The sequence below is a fragment of the Larus michahellis genome, chromosome 1 (genome assembly GCF_964199755.1).
Source record: "Larus michahellis chromosome 1, bLarMic1.1, whole genome shotgun sequence".
Taxonomy (NCBI): Eukaryota; Metazoa; Chordata; class Aves; order Charadriiformes; family Laridae; genus Larus; species Larus michahellis.
In genome coordinates, this window is record NC_133896.1 from 153,918,009 (window position 1) to 153,936,632 (window position 18,624).

The window sequence follows — 18,624 nt, forward strand, 5'->3', positions numbered from 1 at the left end:
TCCAACCCTAAAAATTCTATGAGTCTATGATTCAAAAACTGTCTGCTCAATTTTTAGAAAAATTCCCAATGAAATTCCTGAAATCATTAAAACAGGTTAGTTTGTGTATTTTTCTTTGAGGGCTGACGTGTAGAAAAACTTCACAAACAAAAGCCTTCTGCCTATAGATACATTCATTCACTTGTCTGACTTCTCATTTATTTTGAAGAGGTAGGAGCTATCTCTGATACAATGGCACTGACATACCAGGATTGCTCCCAACAATGATAGCGTCTTAGATACTTTCCAGGAGAGAATGGTTTCTCTGCAGCTTCTAAGTGGCAGCCAACTTGGCAAATGAGTTATTCAAGGTCTGAATATACTTATTCTCCTGGGTTTTCTTCAGAAGTTTTTCTAGATGTTTACTTGAGAAAAGATCAGAATAGATCATCATTAGAAATTTAAAGATCAACTTGCCACCTGAAGCATTGGATTGCATTTTTAAATTAAATATAATTAATCTACATTTTGTACTTTTTATATTAGATGCTTTGAAGCTCTGGTTAAGCAACCCAAGGATGTACTTGTTTCTGTTCGTTTATGAACAAGAGCTTTTATTCTCAGACTTGTTTACTTAGGGGTTTTGGACACACACTATAGCTTCCTTTCTGCCATATGCTTCTGTTCCACTATCATCTGTTTATTTTTACTCCTAAATGTATATTTGGAATTGTCACTTAAGAGAAAGACTATTTTGTCAACGTCCTTCTCTGTTCTACTTCATTCAGATCTGTTTCTTTTATTTCTACATCTTCACCTTCATTTCTTTAAATATTGACTTAGAAATTCTTTAAATCTTAACTAAGAAAAAAGACATCTTTATTGTTTTGTGTTAGAATTACTTAGAACATACTATATATGCCATTTCAATATAAGAAATTTAAAAAACAGATTTTGATCTAAATCAAGAAAATCTACCACAAATACGACCATAGTAACAGCTTGTTAGCAAAGAGTGAGAATATTGATGTGGCACAAAAGTTTATAGATTTTTCCAAAGACAAATAAAAAAATGAGATAGTGGTATTAAAAGGAAGAATCTTCATCTGTGGAATATGGAGGAAGGTTCAAGAATGTGGAGTCACTTGGAGCTACCCAAAATATTATCATATTCCAACAGCAATGTTTTTATAGATTAAAATCATAAGTATAACTGGCAATCTAAGGAGAAGTTATTTACAGAAGATGAACCATTTTCTTACAAAATTGGTTTTGAGTCTTTGAAAACATTTGGCTCCCATCTGCTACAAATTATAAAACAAACACAGAATAGGTACAAAAGAGAGAATATTAATTACTTTTTTTATTCTTGTCTTTGATTTATGGATATGATCTTATTTGCTGTTAGCATAAACTAAGTCTATATATGTCCATGTAAACAGCATATTTTTAAGTAGAAAGAAGATACATCCCTGCCTACTCCCTTTTACGGCTTCTTTTTTGGGTCAGCTTGTTCAGGCACCTTTAGTAGGGTTCAAAGAGGCTGCAAGTTGCATATACGTAACTTCAAAGTGTAAATCAACTATTTATTGGCCAGCTGCTACAAAAGGCAACCAGGACTTAACATTTAAGCATTAGTGTGCTCGCCATCCTGACAAGGCACCTGATGACTCTCTGCTGGCCAGGCAGGCATTAGTCGCAGGAGGAAAGGCTGACCTCCAGGGCTGCTGAGGATGATCCCTCAGCGTGGTGGAACTGCCATCCTCCATCGCAAGGTGAAAGTCCCTGGCCTGAAAAACCTCCATTAATTGATCCTGGGAATGCTTAGGACTTGGTTTTGAAATCCCTTCTTGGGTTGAATGGCATTTAATAGTGTGCCATTAATGGTAAGAGCTTTGTTCACGAGGTAAGAAGTTCTTTAAACAAATACAGCAGCAGAATTTTGGCCCTGACTCGGTTCTTAAAAGAATTTCAAGAGGACAGAGCCCCCTCATTTTTGCAAATGTATTCAGTTACACTCTGCCTTCATTGACAGCATCTGTTTTTCCCAGAGGAGATAACTGTTCTTCAGTTACTGTTCACAATTCAGACTCTTCAGGTTCAAAAAATGCGGTGCTATTTACAGTCAATACTGTTATAGACTTCCACTCTATGTTTCCATCAAATTGTTTCACTGACCTTAAACTTGACTTCAGAAGATTCCTAAATTTTCTGAACACCATATTCCCTACCACTAACTGCAGTGCAATTACTCAGTGAAAATGACAAGCTGTTTTCTGTATTCTAATAGCTAAAACAGATACATTACCATCATCTAGAATTAAACCTTAACTGAGAGATTTACTAAATAGTGCAAAAAATGTTTGAGAATCTGCGATGGTCATCTAGTATTTGAAAAGAGAAGACTCACCCAGATATGTTGATTCATTTTGCCAGATTTGTTCCACTGCTGGAGTCGAGCAAAACATTTATCATCTGATTTCCAGCATGAAGATGAGAGGATGAAAATTTGCTTTCTCTTACAAATTTCAAACAATTCCAATTTTGTACATCAAATATTTGCACTAATCTGAGACAAAATCTGAAGACCAATGTGTGTTTGTGAACATTCTCAAAACAATTAGAAGGAGCTTGACTATCATATGTTGGGAAAGTGTAAAAACCTATTTCAATTAACCTAAACAAACGATTTAAAGTTACAATTAAACTACATATAATTGCAGAAAATTTAAAACTGAAAAAGGCAAGGCAAATTTTGCTTCCTCAAGCCTGGTCCTCATTGCAAGACCAACTGTTTGCAAGCTCCAATAAGGTGTTTAAAAACTGACCTGAGCACTATCCTGAGTGTACTTTACCAAATAATTCCTCATTTAATTTCATGTTCTTCAGTGTATTGTCCATTGGATGAAATGGCACCGGGACAAACCCCTCGCCAGAAAGGTAACTAAAGTACCTATCTGTATTTCTTAAAGCCCTCTATCAACTTGAGTAAGAGATATCATTATCAGGTCAAGATGAAGGAATAGCCTGACAAGATAGGAGAGAAAATATCCATATCAAGGCAAGAATTATAGCCCTATCAAGAAAAGTGGTGGGAAAAGGACAGATCCAGGCATGTAAGCAATATCTCTGCCAGTTATATCTCTCAATCCATTACTTACTCAGATGTCAAAAGAAATAACTTCTAATACAGGAACAATAACTAAATGCCTAACAAAGAAAGAACTCTTTGAATGTTATTCACAGGAGTAAAGTTACTCATTTGTTTGAGCATTTTCAGAATCAGAGCTTTTATGACAAATGCATCAAAAAGCAACATTTTTCTCCTGAAGAGCAGCAACACTGGCAGTTTGTCAGGAAACCACTTTTAAAAATCAAAGTAACCTTTCTTAATTATTCTACTGCTTAGTCCTCACACATGCAATGACATTTGTCTGTAGTGGTATTGAGGTCCTGCTCTTAAGGGTTGCTGGTCCCAGAACTGCTAAACACATGGTCATCTTTTGTTCTCCTATTTTAGCAGAATGAAAATCCAAGGAAAGAAAGCATATAAAATCCATCTAGACAGGATCTGATCCAGCAGCCACAAGATCAGTGTCATACCTTCCATAGACGCAGGCAAATCAGATCAGTAAATTCAAGCCTGTACAGGCAGGAACAGTAAGGTACAGAGCTGTCCCTGAAGTACGCGAAAGAGCAAAATACCAAACGATGTCATCTATTGTGGACAAGTAAGTTAGACTTGCCTTCAAGTTCTGGTTCAGTGCTAGATTTATTGGAATGCAGAGGAAAGAGCGGTGATAGCAGAGTCACACAGAAATATAGAAGAGCGGCAAAGAGAAAAAATGTCTATTCTATTGATCCCACAAAAGACTTACATGTAGTTAACTCCTCTCCCCTTTTATTTTTAGTGTTTGAAAGTGCAGGTTTTTTACTTTGAATAGTATCACATTTTCCCTGACAACTCCACTCTAAAAAAGATTTTTTTTCTGAAGGTTCCTTCCATAAAAAAAAAAAAAGTATATTTCTTTCCATATTTGCTCGGAAGCTGTAGATTCCAACAGAAACTCTTAATGAAACTCCTGCTTGATTCTCTTTTTTTTAAGGTATCCAAAAGAGTGGAAAACTGGAAATCACATCCCAGGGGACAGTGAAGTCCTCTCCCAAGAGATATTTAACAAGCTTTTTCATTTTGCTTTGATTTTATTTAAGTAAACTGAAATAATTTAATGTGATCTGTTTTAATCATATTGTATATCTAAGTACAGATTGACCTTTCCATGTAACTTTATAAATGACTGAGAAGGGTTGGCCAAAGAGACAAAATGTCTGGCATCCTTTAAAATAAGCTGGAGCCTGCTTACCTCCACAAGGTTCAGGATAATTTGCTGCCAGCCAGCCATGTTCAGGTGGATTGTGGCAGCATGTTATAAATGATACATGACTTGTGTCATCAATAAGTAAGTAAATCAGTCAGTTTGTGACTCCACTCACAGAAGTTGGAGATTCCTTCTCTTTTTCCCCCCAAAATCTGCAACCTTTCTCTCTCCTGTTTTGCCTCCCATTTTGAAACAGAAGTATCATAATCTGAGAAATACAGTTGCTTGCTGCAGATGTTCAGATTTAGGCTGACATGCAGTATTAAATTCTCACATGTAAAGAGGTGATGATTCAGGCAGTTTCTACTGATACTTATAATAATCTTAATTATGTGTGTACTTCATGAGTTAGCTTCAGACTGCATCATTTGCCCTCTTAAGTGCTTTCTTTCACGGTTGAAGATGGCACAGCAAGAGATGTCAAAACAGAGACTGCCTTTCTACCTGCGGGTCAGATGGTTGAGAAGAGAAAGCGTTCAATAGCACTTCCTACTCTTCTCCTCCGGTTTATTTTCTGCAATTCGAACTTGGCCCAAAGTGGTCAATGGTTGACTGGTTCTCAAGGTTAATATAAAATGCCTGAAGGCAAAACTATTTTCCAGGTGCCAGCCTAGCTCTCGGAGAGCAGAATACTACTTCTGCATTCGGGTTAGCTCTTGCACTGATGTTCAAATGTTAAAGAAGCTTCCCCTGCTTACCTTCCCCTCCAACCGTACCCACACAGGATTATTGTGGACTAAGCTCTTCTTCTTGTGCAGGAGAACAACAGGAAGGGATCTTTTCCAGGTGTTGTGCTGACTGGGTCTTCAGGTACTGGCACCCACAGGGTGGACCGAAGGTAGTGCCTTGTTGCTGCAATAAAAGAGAAGCCAAAAAGAACAATTGGCTCTTTTTTCAGAACATCTGGGAAAGACATCTGTGTTACGTTAGATACTTGGTTTTGCTGGACACTTTATGGCCTTGACATAGATTCAATACAGGCACATGAACTGCTTATTTCTGTGAAGAGTTTTACAGCAGAAAAGTGCAGATTATTTTCTTAATTATTTGAATATAATGGTCAGTATTTGGTGGTTTGTCTTTTTCTTTTTGTTTCTTAATCCAGATGCAATTTGTCATTCTCTTTCCCTGTTACTTTTGTGAAAGATGCATAGTATGTATTTCTTTAGACTTTCTATGGAAGCCCTGATGACTCAGAAGCTTCTGCTGCTACGGCTGTTTTGAAACCTGAAATCTTTTAAGCCGTACTTTCTTGTGCTTCATTGCTTCAGAGACTGGCCCAAAGCCTGTTAAAACAAAGTTAAAGCTTCTTTTTCAGCTCTGAATTGGCTGATCATTTTCATCATTTTTATGTTGAGGGGAGAAGAAATATAATCCTCAATAACCACTTTGTCCTCTTTAGAGCATCTCCAAGAAGTGTGGAAAAGTGTTAGGTGCTGGATCTGCCATTTTACAAGCTGCAAAGACACCAAGAGGACCACTTTTATTTTAGAACTTTTCAGCTCCCAGCCAGCTTTTAGCCGGTGAATGCAGTCTCCTTCCAGATGAGTTTGTGGCCAAGGTGCCCATGTCCTCAACAACCTAGTCTCCTTGGCAGAAGTAAGTTAGTGTCTGGGACCACAGCACTCTATGGGATAGCGCTTGGTCATTGACCGTCATGTGCCCTGCATGAATTTTAATCCAGCAGGAAAGACGTGAGGCCACAGGAAGACACATCACAGCCTTAAAACCAAAATGGAGCTTGCAATCTGACAAAGATACAGATGGAGTTCACAACCTCCAGCAGCATCCATAAACTGTACATTGGCAAATCCCTCGTGGTGTCCCAGGAGGGCATGCTCTGAGATGTATTTTCTGGTTATCTTGTGAGGTAGGCAGGACTTACAGTGTCTACTCTCTATCTATAAATGAATCTTGAGAAGCATATACAATTTGAAAAACTACTGTTTTCTTCTATTTATTCTGAATATATGTATGTCTCCAGTACTTAGAAAAATCAATAATGAAAAGTTTATAAATCTGAACAGGTTCAGTAATGGGAATAGCAATAAATTTCCTTCTGTGAGATGAAGAGATAAAATTACTACTGCTCTGTGTCTACAGACAGGGGAGATTATTTGTATTTCTGGTTCTATTTTGGGCTGTTCCAAGAAGCTTCGCTGTAGAGGGAAGGTGGCCCTAATCAGTGCTGCTGTGACTTGATCAAGGTCACTTCTCTAGGCCAGTCTTCAGGCCTCTTTTATTTAGCAGTTTAGGCACAGCTTCTGGATATAACGCCAGCTCTGACTCAAAGTTGCTGCTAGGATCAGTAATGACATTAGTCTAATTATATAGAGACAAAGAAGTCTGATGCAAACCCTAGCCTAAAGAACAGCTCCAAATGATTCTATTATTGAAATACTGAATCAGCAATAGCAACAGTGATAAACATATGGAGGCAAAGTGTATGGTAGACAAATGACAAAGACACATTACACCGTCTAAAAGCACTTGCCGACTAAAAATAGTCCCAGACACTGCATTTGGATCTCTTTGGGCTGACTCTGGTATCCATGTGGAATAAAACTATCTTCAGATGCCTCCAAATTACATCCATACAAGTTCTCTGAGAACTGTTTGTAAATTCAATGGGGGCTACTCAAGTACATAAATTATGGCAGAGCTGGAACATAATACTGCAGAAAAGAATGCTCCCCAAAATGCCTTCCAGTGCTCAATGATACCCATAAGCTGTGGAAAAAAACCCCAACCAACCAACAACCCTGGGACTGTGAAAAAAAGATGAAACAGATGCGGGGCTGTGATCCAAAGTGCAGTGAAGATCTGGGTAGCACCTTCTTTCCTGGAGAAGGAAAGCTGTAGGAAGGCACAAAACAGGGGACACTGCTTTACAAGCAAAGATGTCTGGCTATTTTTGATTCACCTTTACTAATTCTATGCTCAATCTGAACCCCTTTCACTATAAAGTGAAATACGATACCTCTGTATTTGGTGTTGTCATTAAATTTGTTTTATTTTTATATTTGATAAATACCGTTGGAATAGTGATTCTTAAAATCTCTCTCACAACAGACTTGACTGACAGCCCCCTCAGTGCTGTGCCTTTTATAGCGTAACGTAATTGACAACCCTTAGGCAGCTAGCGTATGCAGTATACAAAATGGAGTGTGCTCACTCCGCATTTGAAGAAAAGTAGGTGCAATGAAATAGCTGTTTTTATTATTAGCTTTTAAAAGTAAAATTTGTGTGTTTGCATTTAAGAAAGCATGAATTCTGGATATATCAGCCTCAAGACTTTCAATAGTGATGAAAAAGATCAATGCAAACCAATTTCTATGTCAAAAAGCACACACGTCATAAAATATCTAGAAATTACTCAACTGGAATAGAGTTAAAATACTGTTGAATTCTGTGCATTTTTAACATGCCTTTTTTTTTTTTTCCCAAACACATACTGATCAGCTTCTGAAACACAAAGCTTTCCGTCAAGCCACCCTTCTCCAGTGCTCTCCCTAGCCAAAACCTCAAGTTTTTTGTTGAGTGCTGGACCTAAGCATTCCTAAACTTCATTGGGTCTAAAAAGTGCCACCAGAAAGTGCCCCTGTTTAGGCTCTGAGCAATGTTTTCAGCATGCAGATGCTCTGTCTAGCATCCTCAGGCTCTGACACCCAACCATTCAGTCCCTGGACAAGCACTGGTGATTGCTGTCCCTTTTGGCATAGGTGCCCCAGAACTTCAGCCAAAATACTTACAGCCTAAGGAAGAAAGGCACAGGGGAAAGAGAACAGAAAATAGTTTCTGAGAAGAATAGCTATGTCACGGTTTAGGCGTGGTTCAAAAACAAATCTACTCTTTTATTTCTGTTTAGGGAAAACCCTAAAAAACTTAGGCATCTCTTCAGAAGTGGATTTAGATTATGGCATCCTGAGAAGTTTTAACTCTCCTATAACTATTTGCTTTGTCTTCTCACTCATGGAGTCCCACCCTCTCTGCTACAGTTTAGTTTTTCTGTTGCATGGCAGCAACATTGGCCTGCTACATCCTCCATAAGTCCTGCCCTCTTCTCCTGCTTAAGTTGCTTGTATGTCTAAGCCTAAGGTATTGCCTTCAGCTCACTGCAAGTCAGGAGACGTTGTCAGGGAAGTATCTCTGTATATTTGCCCTGTCTTTCTACTCTTCTGTAAGCATCTATCATGGGCCACTGGTAGGATGAAGCCATCAGGCTCAATGGACCTTTGGTCTGACAGGATGGTACTGCCATCCTTGACATCTTTTTGTCTGCATCTATGAGGCAGTCATCTGGAGATCCATACATCTCCATCACTGCCATGGGGATGCCTGTTCCTCAAGCAATTGGTTTTCACTCTATACATACCTGTAACCTGAACTCATGCTATCTACAAGTCCCGTCTCTGATTACAAAAGGACACCCCAAATCTCACTGCAGGACTGTCTGTATGTAGGCCGGTAACATAAGCAATCAGCAAATTTGGACTGAAGCTCAGCCTTAGGTTTGTGCTCAAGAATTCGCATACACTACAGATGTGCTCCCCAGGCTGTCCCCTGACCCATGCACGTGGCAGGCTCAGCCTGGTTTCCTTATTTTGCGTTCAGTGTTTTTTTGTTTCAGAAACCTCGAGCCCCACAGAGAAGCACCATTTTCTTAATGTCAGGCCATCCCTCCAAAGCTCTTATCATCCCAAATTACATGCTCACCCTCATTACCTGGGTCTCAAAACAAAAGCAAGTAATGCACTGCAGGCAACAGGCCCCAGTTCTGGGATTGCATAGGGCATGATTAGCAAGTTACAGGAGTCTATGGGTAATCAGGTTCACAATTGAACAAGTCCCCAGAGTTGAACATCGCCCAGCTGGGCTCAAAAAGGACATTCCTGCCACACAAGAGACTAAAGATCTGCAGAGGGCTTAGCGAAGCATCAGGGAGTTTGCATTGATTAGGCTGGCATCTACAGTCTGTCAACTAAATGCAAACATACAAAGAGAAGCCTTTTGGACTTAATCTTGGGATAAGTAGATTAAACATGGTCTTCTTGCATTTCCCTCCACCTCTGTCTTAATAAACTTTTGACAGAGGGATGGAGTTGCAGGAGGCTGAGCAAGTGAATAACTTCTCATTTTTCTCTTACCTTGGCTTGTGCTAAAACCTGATTTTCAACTGGCAAACCTAGACTCCATTTGCACAAGTGGCATTCCTTCCACTGGAAGGAATCTTTCTGGGACACTTCAGCTGTGCCCACCATGGAAGTACCTTTTCTTCAAAGCATCCCAAGCAATAACTACATGCGCTTGCACCTAGCTATACTATCAGCTTAGGAATCAGTCACACAAGCTCCTCTGTAGAAGTGTCTTCCAGTGACAAGCAAGCCCAGGCTGGCAGCAGCAGGATGGTTGGGAAATACACATCAAACTTGTGCAAAAATCTTCCACTTCAAAGGGGCAGACATTAATTTCTAAGGGTTGACCACTCTGTGACCAACAGCATGGTCCTTGTCATTAAATGCTGGACTCCACATACACCAAGGTCTCCATTCAGCAATTTGTGAGAACAATTTTGTAACCTTAGACTGAAACCATGGGCTGTATGAACTCTCATGTCATTGAAAACATGCTCCAGACTGCAAAAGCATTTAGGATTTTTTCACAGTGGGCATAGGAATTGACAGATTTAGGGAGTCAAGGGAGCTGATTTACATCAACCAGTTTCCAAGTGTAAGCGGATGATATTTTATAGGTGGCTCTGCTCCTTGAGTTTAATTGACAATTAATTATACGTGAGGAATGAAAACTGTTCACTCCAGCAGTGCTTTGTTTCTGTAGAGCTGACAGGGGTGCAGGGTAACAATTGCGCAGCGTGGTGAGGACCGAGGAGCTCCTCTGCCGCTGAACAAAGCCAAACCGCAGGGCGACAGATGGCAGATGAGAGTCACCACGGGCCTTGAAGAGGCAGTACCATCTCCGGCTTTCTCCACCCCTTCAGCTCTGCTGGCTGCTCCTGGAGGTGGGTCAGAGGGACTGTGACCCTAATCCAACCCCCTTTTTCTCTTTTGGAGAAACAGCTGGTAACCAAATGCTATTCCTACCCACTCTGTGAATGAAAGCACAGCTGCAGTTCCCAGTGCGTGGCCAGGTGTGCGCAGGACAGAGACACTCCACCGCTCTCCTTCGGTGCAGCGTTCATCGCATTGGCTCGCATGTATTCATGTTAATAAAATTACTGACGTTTTCATTTTCACACTCGGTAAACCCAAGAATAAATGCAACTTTCCAGGTGGCTTCTCGACCTCCCCGCATGGGTGAGTTCCCTTGTCCACGGCCAGTTTTCTTATACTGTCTCTTTTATACCCCAGGGAGGAAATCATACTTCTGTCTGCATGGGGGGAAGCAAGAGCCACCCGTGAAAAAATGAAAAGAAAAACAACCTGGAAAAGCAGAGATTCACTTTCAGAATTCTTTCTCAAATAGTAACTGGTTCTAAAGGGAAGGTCCCAGTAAGTCTAAAGTAGAACTTTTCAAAATTAAATTTTCAATTAATCTCCACTTTTCCTGTGGTAGAAAACACTACTGCCAAAGTCCAATCACCTCTAAGGGTATGTACTACGTAACTTGGGGAAACAATGAAAACTCTCAAGGTTCAGTGTCCAGATTAACATCAACTTGGGAGGTGACAGCATCGATACCACCACCCCCCCCAGCAACAGACAACTGCTGCACCTCTAAAAAATGGCATTTTTTCCATTGAAAAAAACCCCAGTGCTAGGGTGAAATATGCTTTTTGCTACAACTCTACAGAGTAGTGGTGTTGCACCAGATGTGCTACAATTCCCAACACTACCTGCTGAAACAGGAGTCTTGATTTTAGCCTTTTCCTTCATAGGTGGGGTTCCCCATGTTGTCCCAAGCCTGGGTTCTTCACTCAGTGTGCAAGAGCCAATCAACACACCAAGGTGAGATACTTGCTTTATGAGTTCTGCGCAGAAAAGGGGCTAGGCGATACTTCGCAAAGCTAGCACACTTGTTAGGGAACACGCAGGCTCTTTTATACAGAAAGGTAACAGAGGAAAATAACATTAACATAGATGACTGGTCACTTGTAAAAAAAATGTGTTTGTATGTGTCCCTACTTCTGTGTGGCTTATCATAGAATCATAAAATGGTTTGTGTTGGAAGGGACCTTGAAGATCATCTAGTTCCAACCCCCTGCCCTGGGCAGGGACACCTCCCACTAGACCAGGCTGCTCAAAGCCCCATCCAGCCTGGTCTCGAACACTTCCAGGGATGGGGCAGCCACAACTTCCCTGGGCAACCTGTTCCAGTGTCTCACCACCCTCACAGGAAAGAATTTCTTCCTAATACCTGATCTAAATCTATGCTCTTTCAGTTTGAAGCTGTTACCCTGTGTCCTATCGCTACACTCCGTGATACAGAGTCCCTCCCCATCCTTCCTGTAGGCCCCCCGTACTAGGGTAGTCTTACATTTACATATAAAATCTCCGAGAGGTGTGATTTTTAGTACTAAAATTATTTAAGTTAATACATTGATAACAGGATGAGGCGCCGCCTTCACCCTACCAGCTACCACTAGGTTACTATTTAACCTTCTATTCCAGTTGGGGCTCCACCTGGAACAACGACAAACTTCAAGATTGAATTATTTATGCTTACGGCCTTTTTGTTTTAGCGACTTTCTATTCCCGTTGCTCTGCTTTCAGAGTAGGCCACCACATTACGGTTGCTCCAAATTCGGTGGATTTTTAATTGTTTTTGACACCACCCGGAGGAGCCCCCACCTCAGGTGACAGCCCGAGGCCTACCGCTGACCTCGCCCCCACTACGACCACAGCGCAAGTTATAAAGCGTCATTTTAAAGACCAGCCTGAATTTTAACAACGCTGACGCGCTTTACCTTTCAAATACAGCCTGACAGGCCGCCCAGACCGGGGGGGGGGGTAGGCAGACAGTGCGCAGGCGCGGTCCCGCCCCCGCCCGCCAATCGCTGGCGCCGGGGCCTGCGGGGGCCGCGCCTTGCCGTCTCGCGGCGGGAGGGGCGAAGCGGGGGGGTGCCGCGGTCATGGCGGCGGCCGTTGGGCGCGTGTTGCGCCTGGGAGGCCGTTGGAGCACGGCGGCGGGCGGGCCGGGCGCCCAGGTGAGAGGCGGGTCGGGCCCGGGCCTTTCCCCGCCCGCTTCGTCCTCTGGGGCACCGGGCCCGAGGGGGGGGCTTCGTGCGGTGGCAGGAGGCGGCGGTGGAGGGCGTGTGTGTGGGGAAGCGGGCAGCGGCGGGGCGGGGGTGTCCCTGGGCGGGGCTGCGGCCTACCGGGCGCCGGCGGTGCGAGGGGAGGCGGCGTTGGGGCGGGTTGGGGGTGCGAGGGTCGGCGCCGCGTCCGAATCAGCCCTTCCGTGGGCCGAGTTCGTTTTTCTTAAAGTAAAGAAAAAGCTTAGTTAGGCCCTTAGTTTATTTTCTATCTATCTATCTATCTATCTATCTATCTATCTATCTATCTCACTAGAGTGAACAGAGCCATGTACAGACCAAAGCCAACACAAAAGTGAGGTACTTGAAGGTGGTGGTTTTTTAGGTCGATCATCTTGAATTGTGTTTGATCAGCAGGTAAATAGATAATGAAGTCCCACAATTCCTGCCATGGAGAGAGAAACGTGCTCCGCAAGTGCGGTAACTTCTGATTTAACAGAATTGCCTGTTTGTTTTGAGAGATCGCGGTGTTCAGCTGATTGCAGTTTAATTAAAAAGCTTAGCTGCTGTCAGTATTGAGGACAGCCACTGTGTTTGTGTAGTGGTATTTGATACACCTGCATATATATTTAATCAGTGACCAGCAAGTGAATGAAAAGGCATGCTGGTAACACTTCCAAGTTACAAAGTAATTTAGGATAATAAGGGCTCAAGGGCTGTTCAGTGACAGAACTAAACAAAACCACGAAGCAACAGAAGATAGGTGCAGTAAGGAAATGAAAGGTAATACTGGAAGGAGCAATTTGAACTGTTTATATTGTTTACTTCACCCATTAGGGATAAAGACCCAGTGTCTATGTGGGTAGTTCTTTATGCAGCAGTCAGAAATATATGTGCTGAAGTTGTGCAAGGAATGAGAAAAAGAGTAAGGTTGAAAATATTCTAACGCTTGATTTTGTTTTCAATTAGAATAGTTTGTGTTGCTTTGGTTATCCTATATCAAAGGTAATGATCATGACAGTAGCTTAGTTTTCCTGACCAGCTACCTGCTTGAGTTTGACTGAAAACTATTTGTATTGTAAATGAGGAAATGATCTTGAAGGAGGAGTCACTGTAGAAGGTAAAACTTCAAGGGGCCTTGAGAGATGATTTGTCTACTCCTCTCACCCCCAGAGACGGGATCAGTACCTAAGCCTATAGCTATATACAAATCATCTAACTGTCTGTGAACCAAAGGATGTGAAGGGAACTAATGGGAGGCAGGGCCCCAGGAAATTAGGAGAGTTTTCTTTCCATTAGATGTAATTCACCTGTGGAACTGTTTGATGAGGATGTTCAGGATCCTAATAATTTATGTGAATACAAAAAAGGAACTTAAGAAGCTCATAAGAAAATTCCACTGAGGACTGTTACAATCAAGGTATCAGCGTATTGTTGAACAGCAGATTACTGGAAACTAGGGAAGTGTCCTGGGAAAATTATCCCTACCTGTTTGTCCTCTCCTTGTGCCTCTGATACTGGCAGCTCTTGAGGACAGAGTAAGAAGTTGATGTACCCTTGTTCTGACTTGCTATAAGCGTTTCTTCCATCAAGCACTTGTCTGTTGTTACTGTTAGGAAACTTCTTTATGATGCCTATCCTAAAAATCCCTTGCTGGAGTTTAGTTCATTGCTTCTCATCTATCTCAGTGGGGGAAACAGTTTAGTTTCTTGGGTTTGGGTTTTTTTTGTGTTTGAAAGTGACTTACCTTGAGAGAGGAAGTGGGAGAGAAACTTTGTAATTCCAGTTCCCTTAGCTTTAACTGAACAACAGGTTTAGTTTCCTATCCTTCTAATAAACAAAACACAGAGATTTAGCACAATTTATAAAGAAAAAAGATGATCTAGTTTAGTTACTGTGAGTCACTTCTGATGTGATTGAATATCCATTCTTAACAGAAGAGTTCAGAGTACGATATGAGCTATTGAATTTGATTGGGTTGGGTACCTTATCTAAATCACTGGATGGTATATGTACTGATATCGGAAAGAGATGATAGCACTTTGGTGACAATTTTTCAGAACTACACGCTTGGAATGGAGTAGCTTTTTCTGCAGTTCTTAATTAAGCTAGAGTTGAAGAGCCTGTTAGTATTTGATAACTTGTGCCTCAAACCACCCAGATCTAAATTCTGTTCCCCATTATGCACATCTGACACTTGCCATGTATCTATATGTTTAGAGCTATCTTTTATTTCCAAAGTATACAGTATAAGCAAAACTTAATACATAATTGGGTCAAATATGCACAGAAAGTAGTTTTTCTGGGTGGGGGAGATGCAGTTTTACAGTTACCTGTCAAGAGACTTAATTTTGAGAAGTTTCTTCTGGTGAAACGCTTTGTGAAATCAGGTGTAAAAAGTAATACAAAAATCACTTATGCATATTTGCTGACACCTTGTGATACTTTCTGATGTGTTTTAAAAAATGCTTCTTAAAACATAAACCTGATACTGGTTCACCTAATTAATTTGTAGGCTGACTGAAATCTGAGATTATGTAAATATTGTTTAAGTAAATCAGTTAAAACATATTTTTGTAAAACAGCACACTAGAAAGCCAAAGCTCACCTATTGAGCAAAAGCTAATTATTTAGAAACTTATGATGGGTCCGAGTATTTACATTTTGTATGATTGCTACATAATATATGTTTTTTCTTGTATGCCAAGTGACCGGAGGCCTGCTGTTGGTATCTTGTGTATCTACTGGGTTCAGTAGGACTAGCTGTGCCACTAATTGGAGCAATGGACACAGGGCAGCTTTAGTCATAGAATCATAGAATCTTCATGGTCGGAAAGGACCTTTGAGATCATCGAGTCCAACCAAACAACCTACAATCTCTGCCACTAGAGCATGCCCTGAAGTGCCAAATCTAGACGTTTCTTAAATACCTCTAGGGATGGTGACTCAACCACCGCCCTGGGCAGGCTGTTCCAGTGCCTGACCACTCTTTCAGTAAAGTAATTCTTCCTAATATCTAATCTAAACCTCCCCTGCCGCAACTTCAGACCATTTCCTCTGGTCCTGTCATTATTCACCTGGGAGAAGAGGCCAACACCCATCTCTCTCCAACCTCCTTTCAGGTAGTTGCAGAGGGCAATGAGGTCTCCCCTCAGCCTCCTCCAAGCTAAACATGCCCAGCTCCCTCAGCCTCTCCTCATATGACCTGGTCTCCAGACTCCTCACCAGCCTGGGAGCTCTCCTCTGGACACGCTCCAGCACTTCAATGTCCCTCTTGTACAGAGGGGCCCAGAACCGAACACAGCACTCGAGGTGAGGCCTCACCAGTGCCGAGTACAGAGGCACGATCACTTCCCTGCTCCTGCTGGCCACGCTATTCCTGATACAAGCCAGAATGCTGTTGGCCCTCTTGGCCACCTGGGCACACTGCTGGCTCACGTTAAGCTGGCCGTCCACCAGCACCCCCAGGTCCTTTTCTGCTGGGCAGCTTTCCAGCCACTCTTCCCCAAGCCTGTAGCGTTCCCTGGGGTTGTTGTGACTGAAATGCAGGACCCGGCACTTGGCCTTATTAAACCTCATACAGTTGGCCTTGGCCCATTGATCCAACCTGTCCAGGTCCCTCTGTAGAGCCTTCCTACCCTCAAGCAGATCAACACTCCCACCTAGTTTGGTGTCATCTGCAAACTTACTGAGGGTGCACTCAATCCCCTCATCCAGATCATTGATAAAGATATTAAACAAAACTGGCCCTGAAACTGAGCCCTGAGGGACACCACTGGTGACCGGCTGCCAAGAGGATTTCACCCCATTAATCACAACTCTCTGGGCATGGCCATCTAGCCAGTTTTTAACCCAGCGAAGAGTACACTTGTCTGTGCCATGATTCGCCAGCTTCTCCAGGAGAATGCTGTGGGGAACAGTGTCAAAGGCCTTACCAAAGTCCAGAGAGACAAGGTCCACAGCCTTCCCCACATCCAGAAGGCGGGTCACATGGTCATAGAAAGAGATCAGGTTGGTTAAGCAGGACCTCCCTTTCCTAAACCCATGCTGGCTGGCCCTGATCCCTTGGCTGCCCTGCACTTGCCGTGAGAGCTCACTCGAGGTGATCCTCTCCATGATCTTTCCTGGTACTGAGGTCAGGCTGACAGGCCTGTAGTTCCCTGGATCCTCCTTCCGACCCTTCTTGTAGATGGGTGTCACATTAGCTGCCCTCCAGTCATCTGGTACCTCCCCTCTTGACCAGGATTGTTGATAAATGATGGAGAGAGGCTCGGTGAGCTCTCCTGCCAGCTCCCTGAGTACTCTTGGGTGAATCCCATCCAGCCCCATAGACTTATGTGCATCTAGGTGCAGAAGCAGATCATTGACTGCTTCCTCATGGATTATGGGTGGGTTGTTCTGCTCTCCATCCTTATCTTCCAGCTCAGGAGGCTGAGCACCCTGGGGATAGCTGGTCTGACTATTGAAGACAGAGGCAAAGAAGGCATTAAGTATCTCAGCCTTCTCCTCGTCCTTGGTTGCAACTTTCCCCCCAGCATCCAGTAAGGGATGGAGATTCTCCCTGGCTCTCTGTTGATGGATTTATAAAAGCTTTTTTTGTTGTCCTTAATGTTAGTGGCCAAGTTGAGCTCCAGCTGGGCTTTTGCCTTCCTAATTTTCTCTCTGTATAACCTAACGAGATCTCTGTACTCCTCCTGAGTTGCCTGTCCCTTCTTCCAAAGGTGGTAAACCCTCCTTTTATTCCTAAGTCCCATCAGAAGTTCCTTATTCATCCAGACTGGCCGTTTCCCCCGCCCTTTAGACTTGTGACACTTGGGGACAGCCTGCTCCTGGGCCTTTAAGATTTCCTTCTTGAAGAGCGTCCAGCCTTCCTGGACCCCTTTGCCCTTCAGGACTGTCTCCCAAGAGACTCTCCTGAAAAAGCCAAAGTCCGCCCTCTGGAAGTCCAACGTGGAGGTTTTGCTAACCCCCCTCCTTACATCGCTATGAATTGAAAACTTGACCATTTCATGATCACTAAACCCAAGATGACCTTCGACCACCGCATCTCCCACTAGTCCTTCTCTGTTTGTCAACAGTAGGTCTAGCAAGGCACCTCCCCTGGTAGGCTCACCTACCAGTTGTGTCAGGAAGTTATCTTCCATGCACTTGAGGAACCTCCTAGCCTGCCTGCTCTCTGCTGTGTTATATTTCCAGCAGATACCCGGCAGGTTGAAGTCCCCAACCAGAACAAGGGCTGGCGGTTGCGAGACTTCAGCCAGCCACTTATAGAATACTTCATCTGTCTCCTCATCCTGGTTGGGTGGTCTATAGCATACTCCCAGCACAACATCTCCCTTATTTCCCTTCCCCTTCAACCTTACCCATAAACACTCGACTTTATCATCGCTGGAATCTAGCTCAGTACTGCAGGCTGATGAGGTTATACAGCTCCAGCTCCGCATCTTCTAGTGAAGTTCTGTCCCAAACATAACAAATTTTAGTACAAATTTGTTTGTGCGCTGCGTGGTTTTGGAAAAGGAGGTGGTTGAAGTCTGCCAGCTTAGAGCATGGAAGTGGCACAAAAATGGTGCAACTGCACGTGTGCCACATCATTTGGTGGTCTTCTATCTCTGTAACTACGTCGTATTCTAAAATGCATGTTTTCTCTTGAATTCAAGCCTCCTGTCTCTGATCCCCCTTTCCTTCCATTTCAGAAGTACAGGAAGCTTGATTCCTCTGTTAGTCATACATGCTGATTTTATACCCATATAACTCCAGTAAAGCAAAATGAACAGGACAATTAAACAGACAGGTCCTAGTTATTTTTCTGCTTGGAAAAAAATAGGCCAGAGAAGTTGAAGTTCTCTGAAAATGCTTAAATTTTTTTTTTCCAAGGCAAATTTTACATAAGCTGATTTTCTATAAATTTATGGTCTCCCTGGAAAATTGGGATTTGCCAAACTGTTTTAATGCAGGTTGCTTGGGAAGGAATCAGGAAGAGAAGGTTAATACCAAGGAGTTGTATCCACAAGTAGAAGCTTTCCCTTCTCCCCTGTCCTGGTGCAAGAGTCTATT

General features: G+C 42.7%; 1 protein-coding gene across 1 annotated transcript in view; it reads left to right on the top strand.

Moving 5' to 3' along the window:
* The first annotated feature begins 12,366 nt into the window (after window positions 1-12,366).
* Window positions 12,367-18,624, top strand: part of MRPS9 (mitochondrial ribosomal protein S9) — a 37,008-nt gene continuing 30,750 nt past the window's right edge. Inside the window, exon 1 of the mRNA XM_074560261.1 lies at window positions 12,367-12,522. Coding sequence (XP_074416362.1) covers window positions 12,448-12,522 — 75 coding nt within the window. The 5' untranslated portion in view covers window positions 12,367-12,447. The remainder of the gene's footprint in view (window positions 12,523-18,624) is intronic.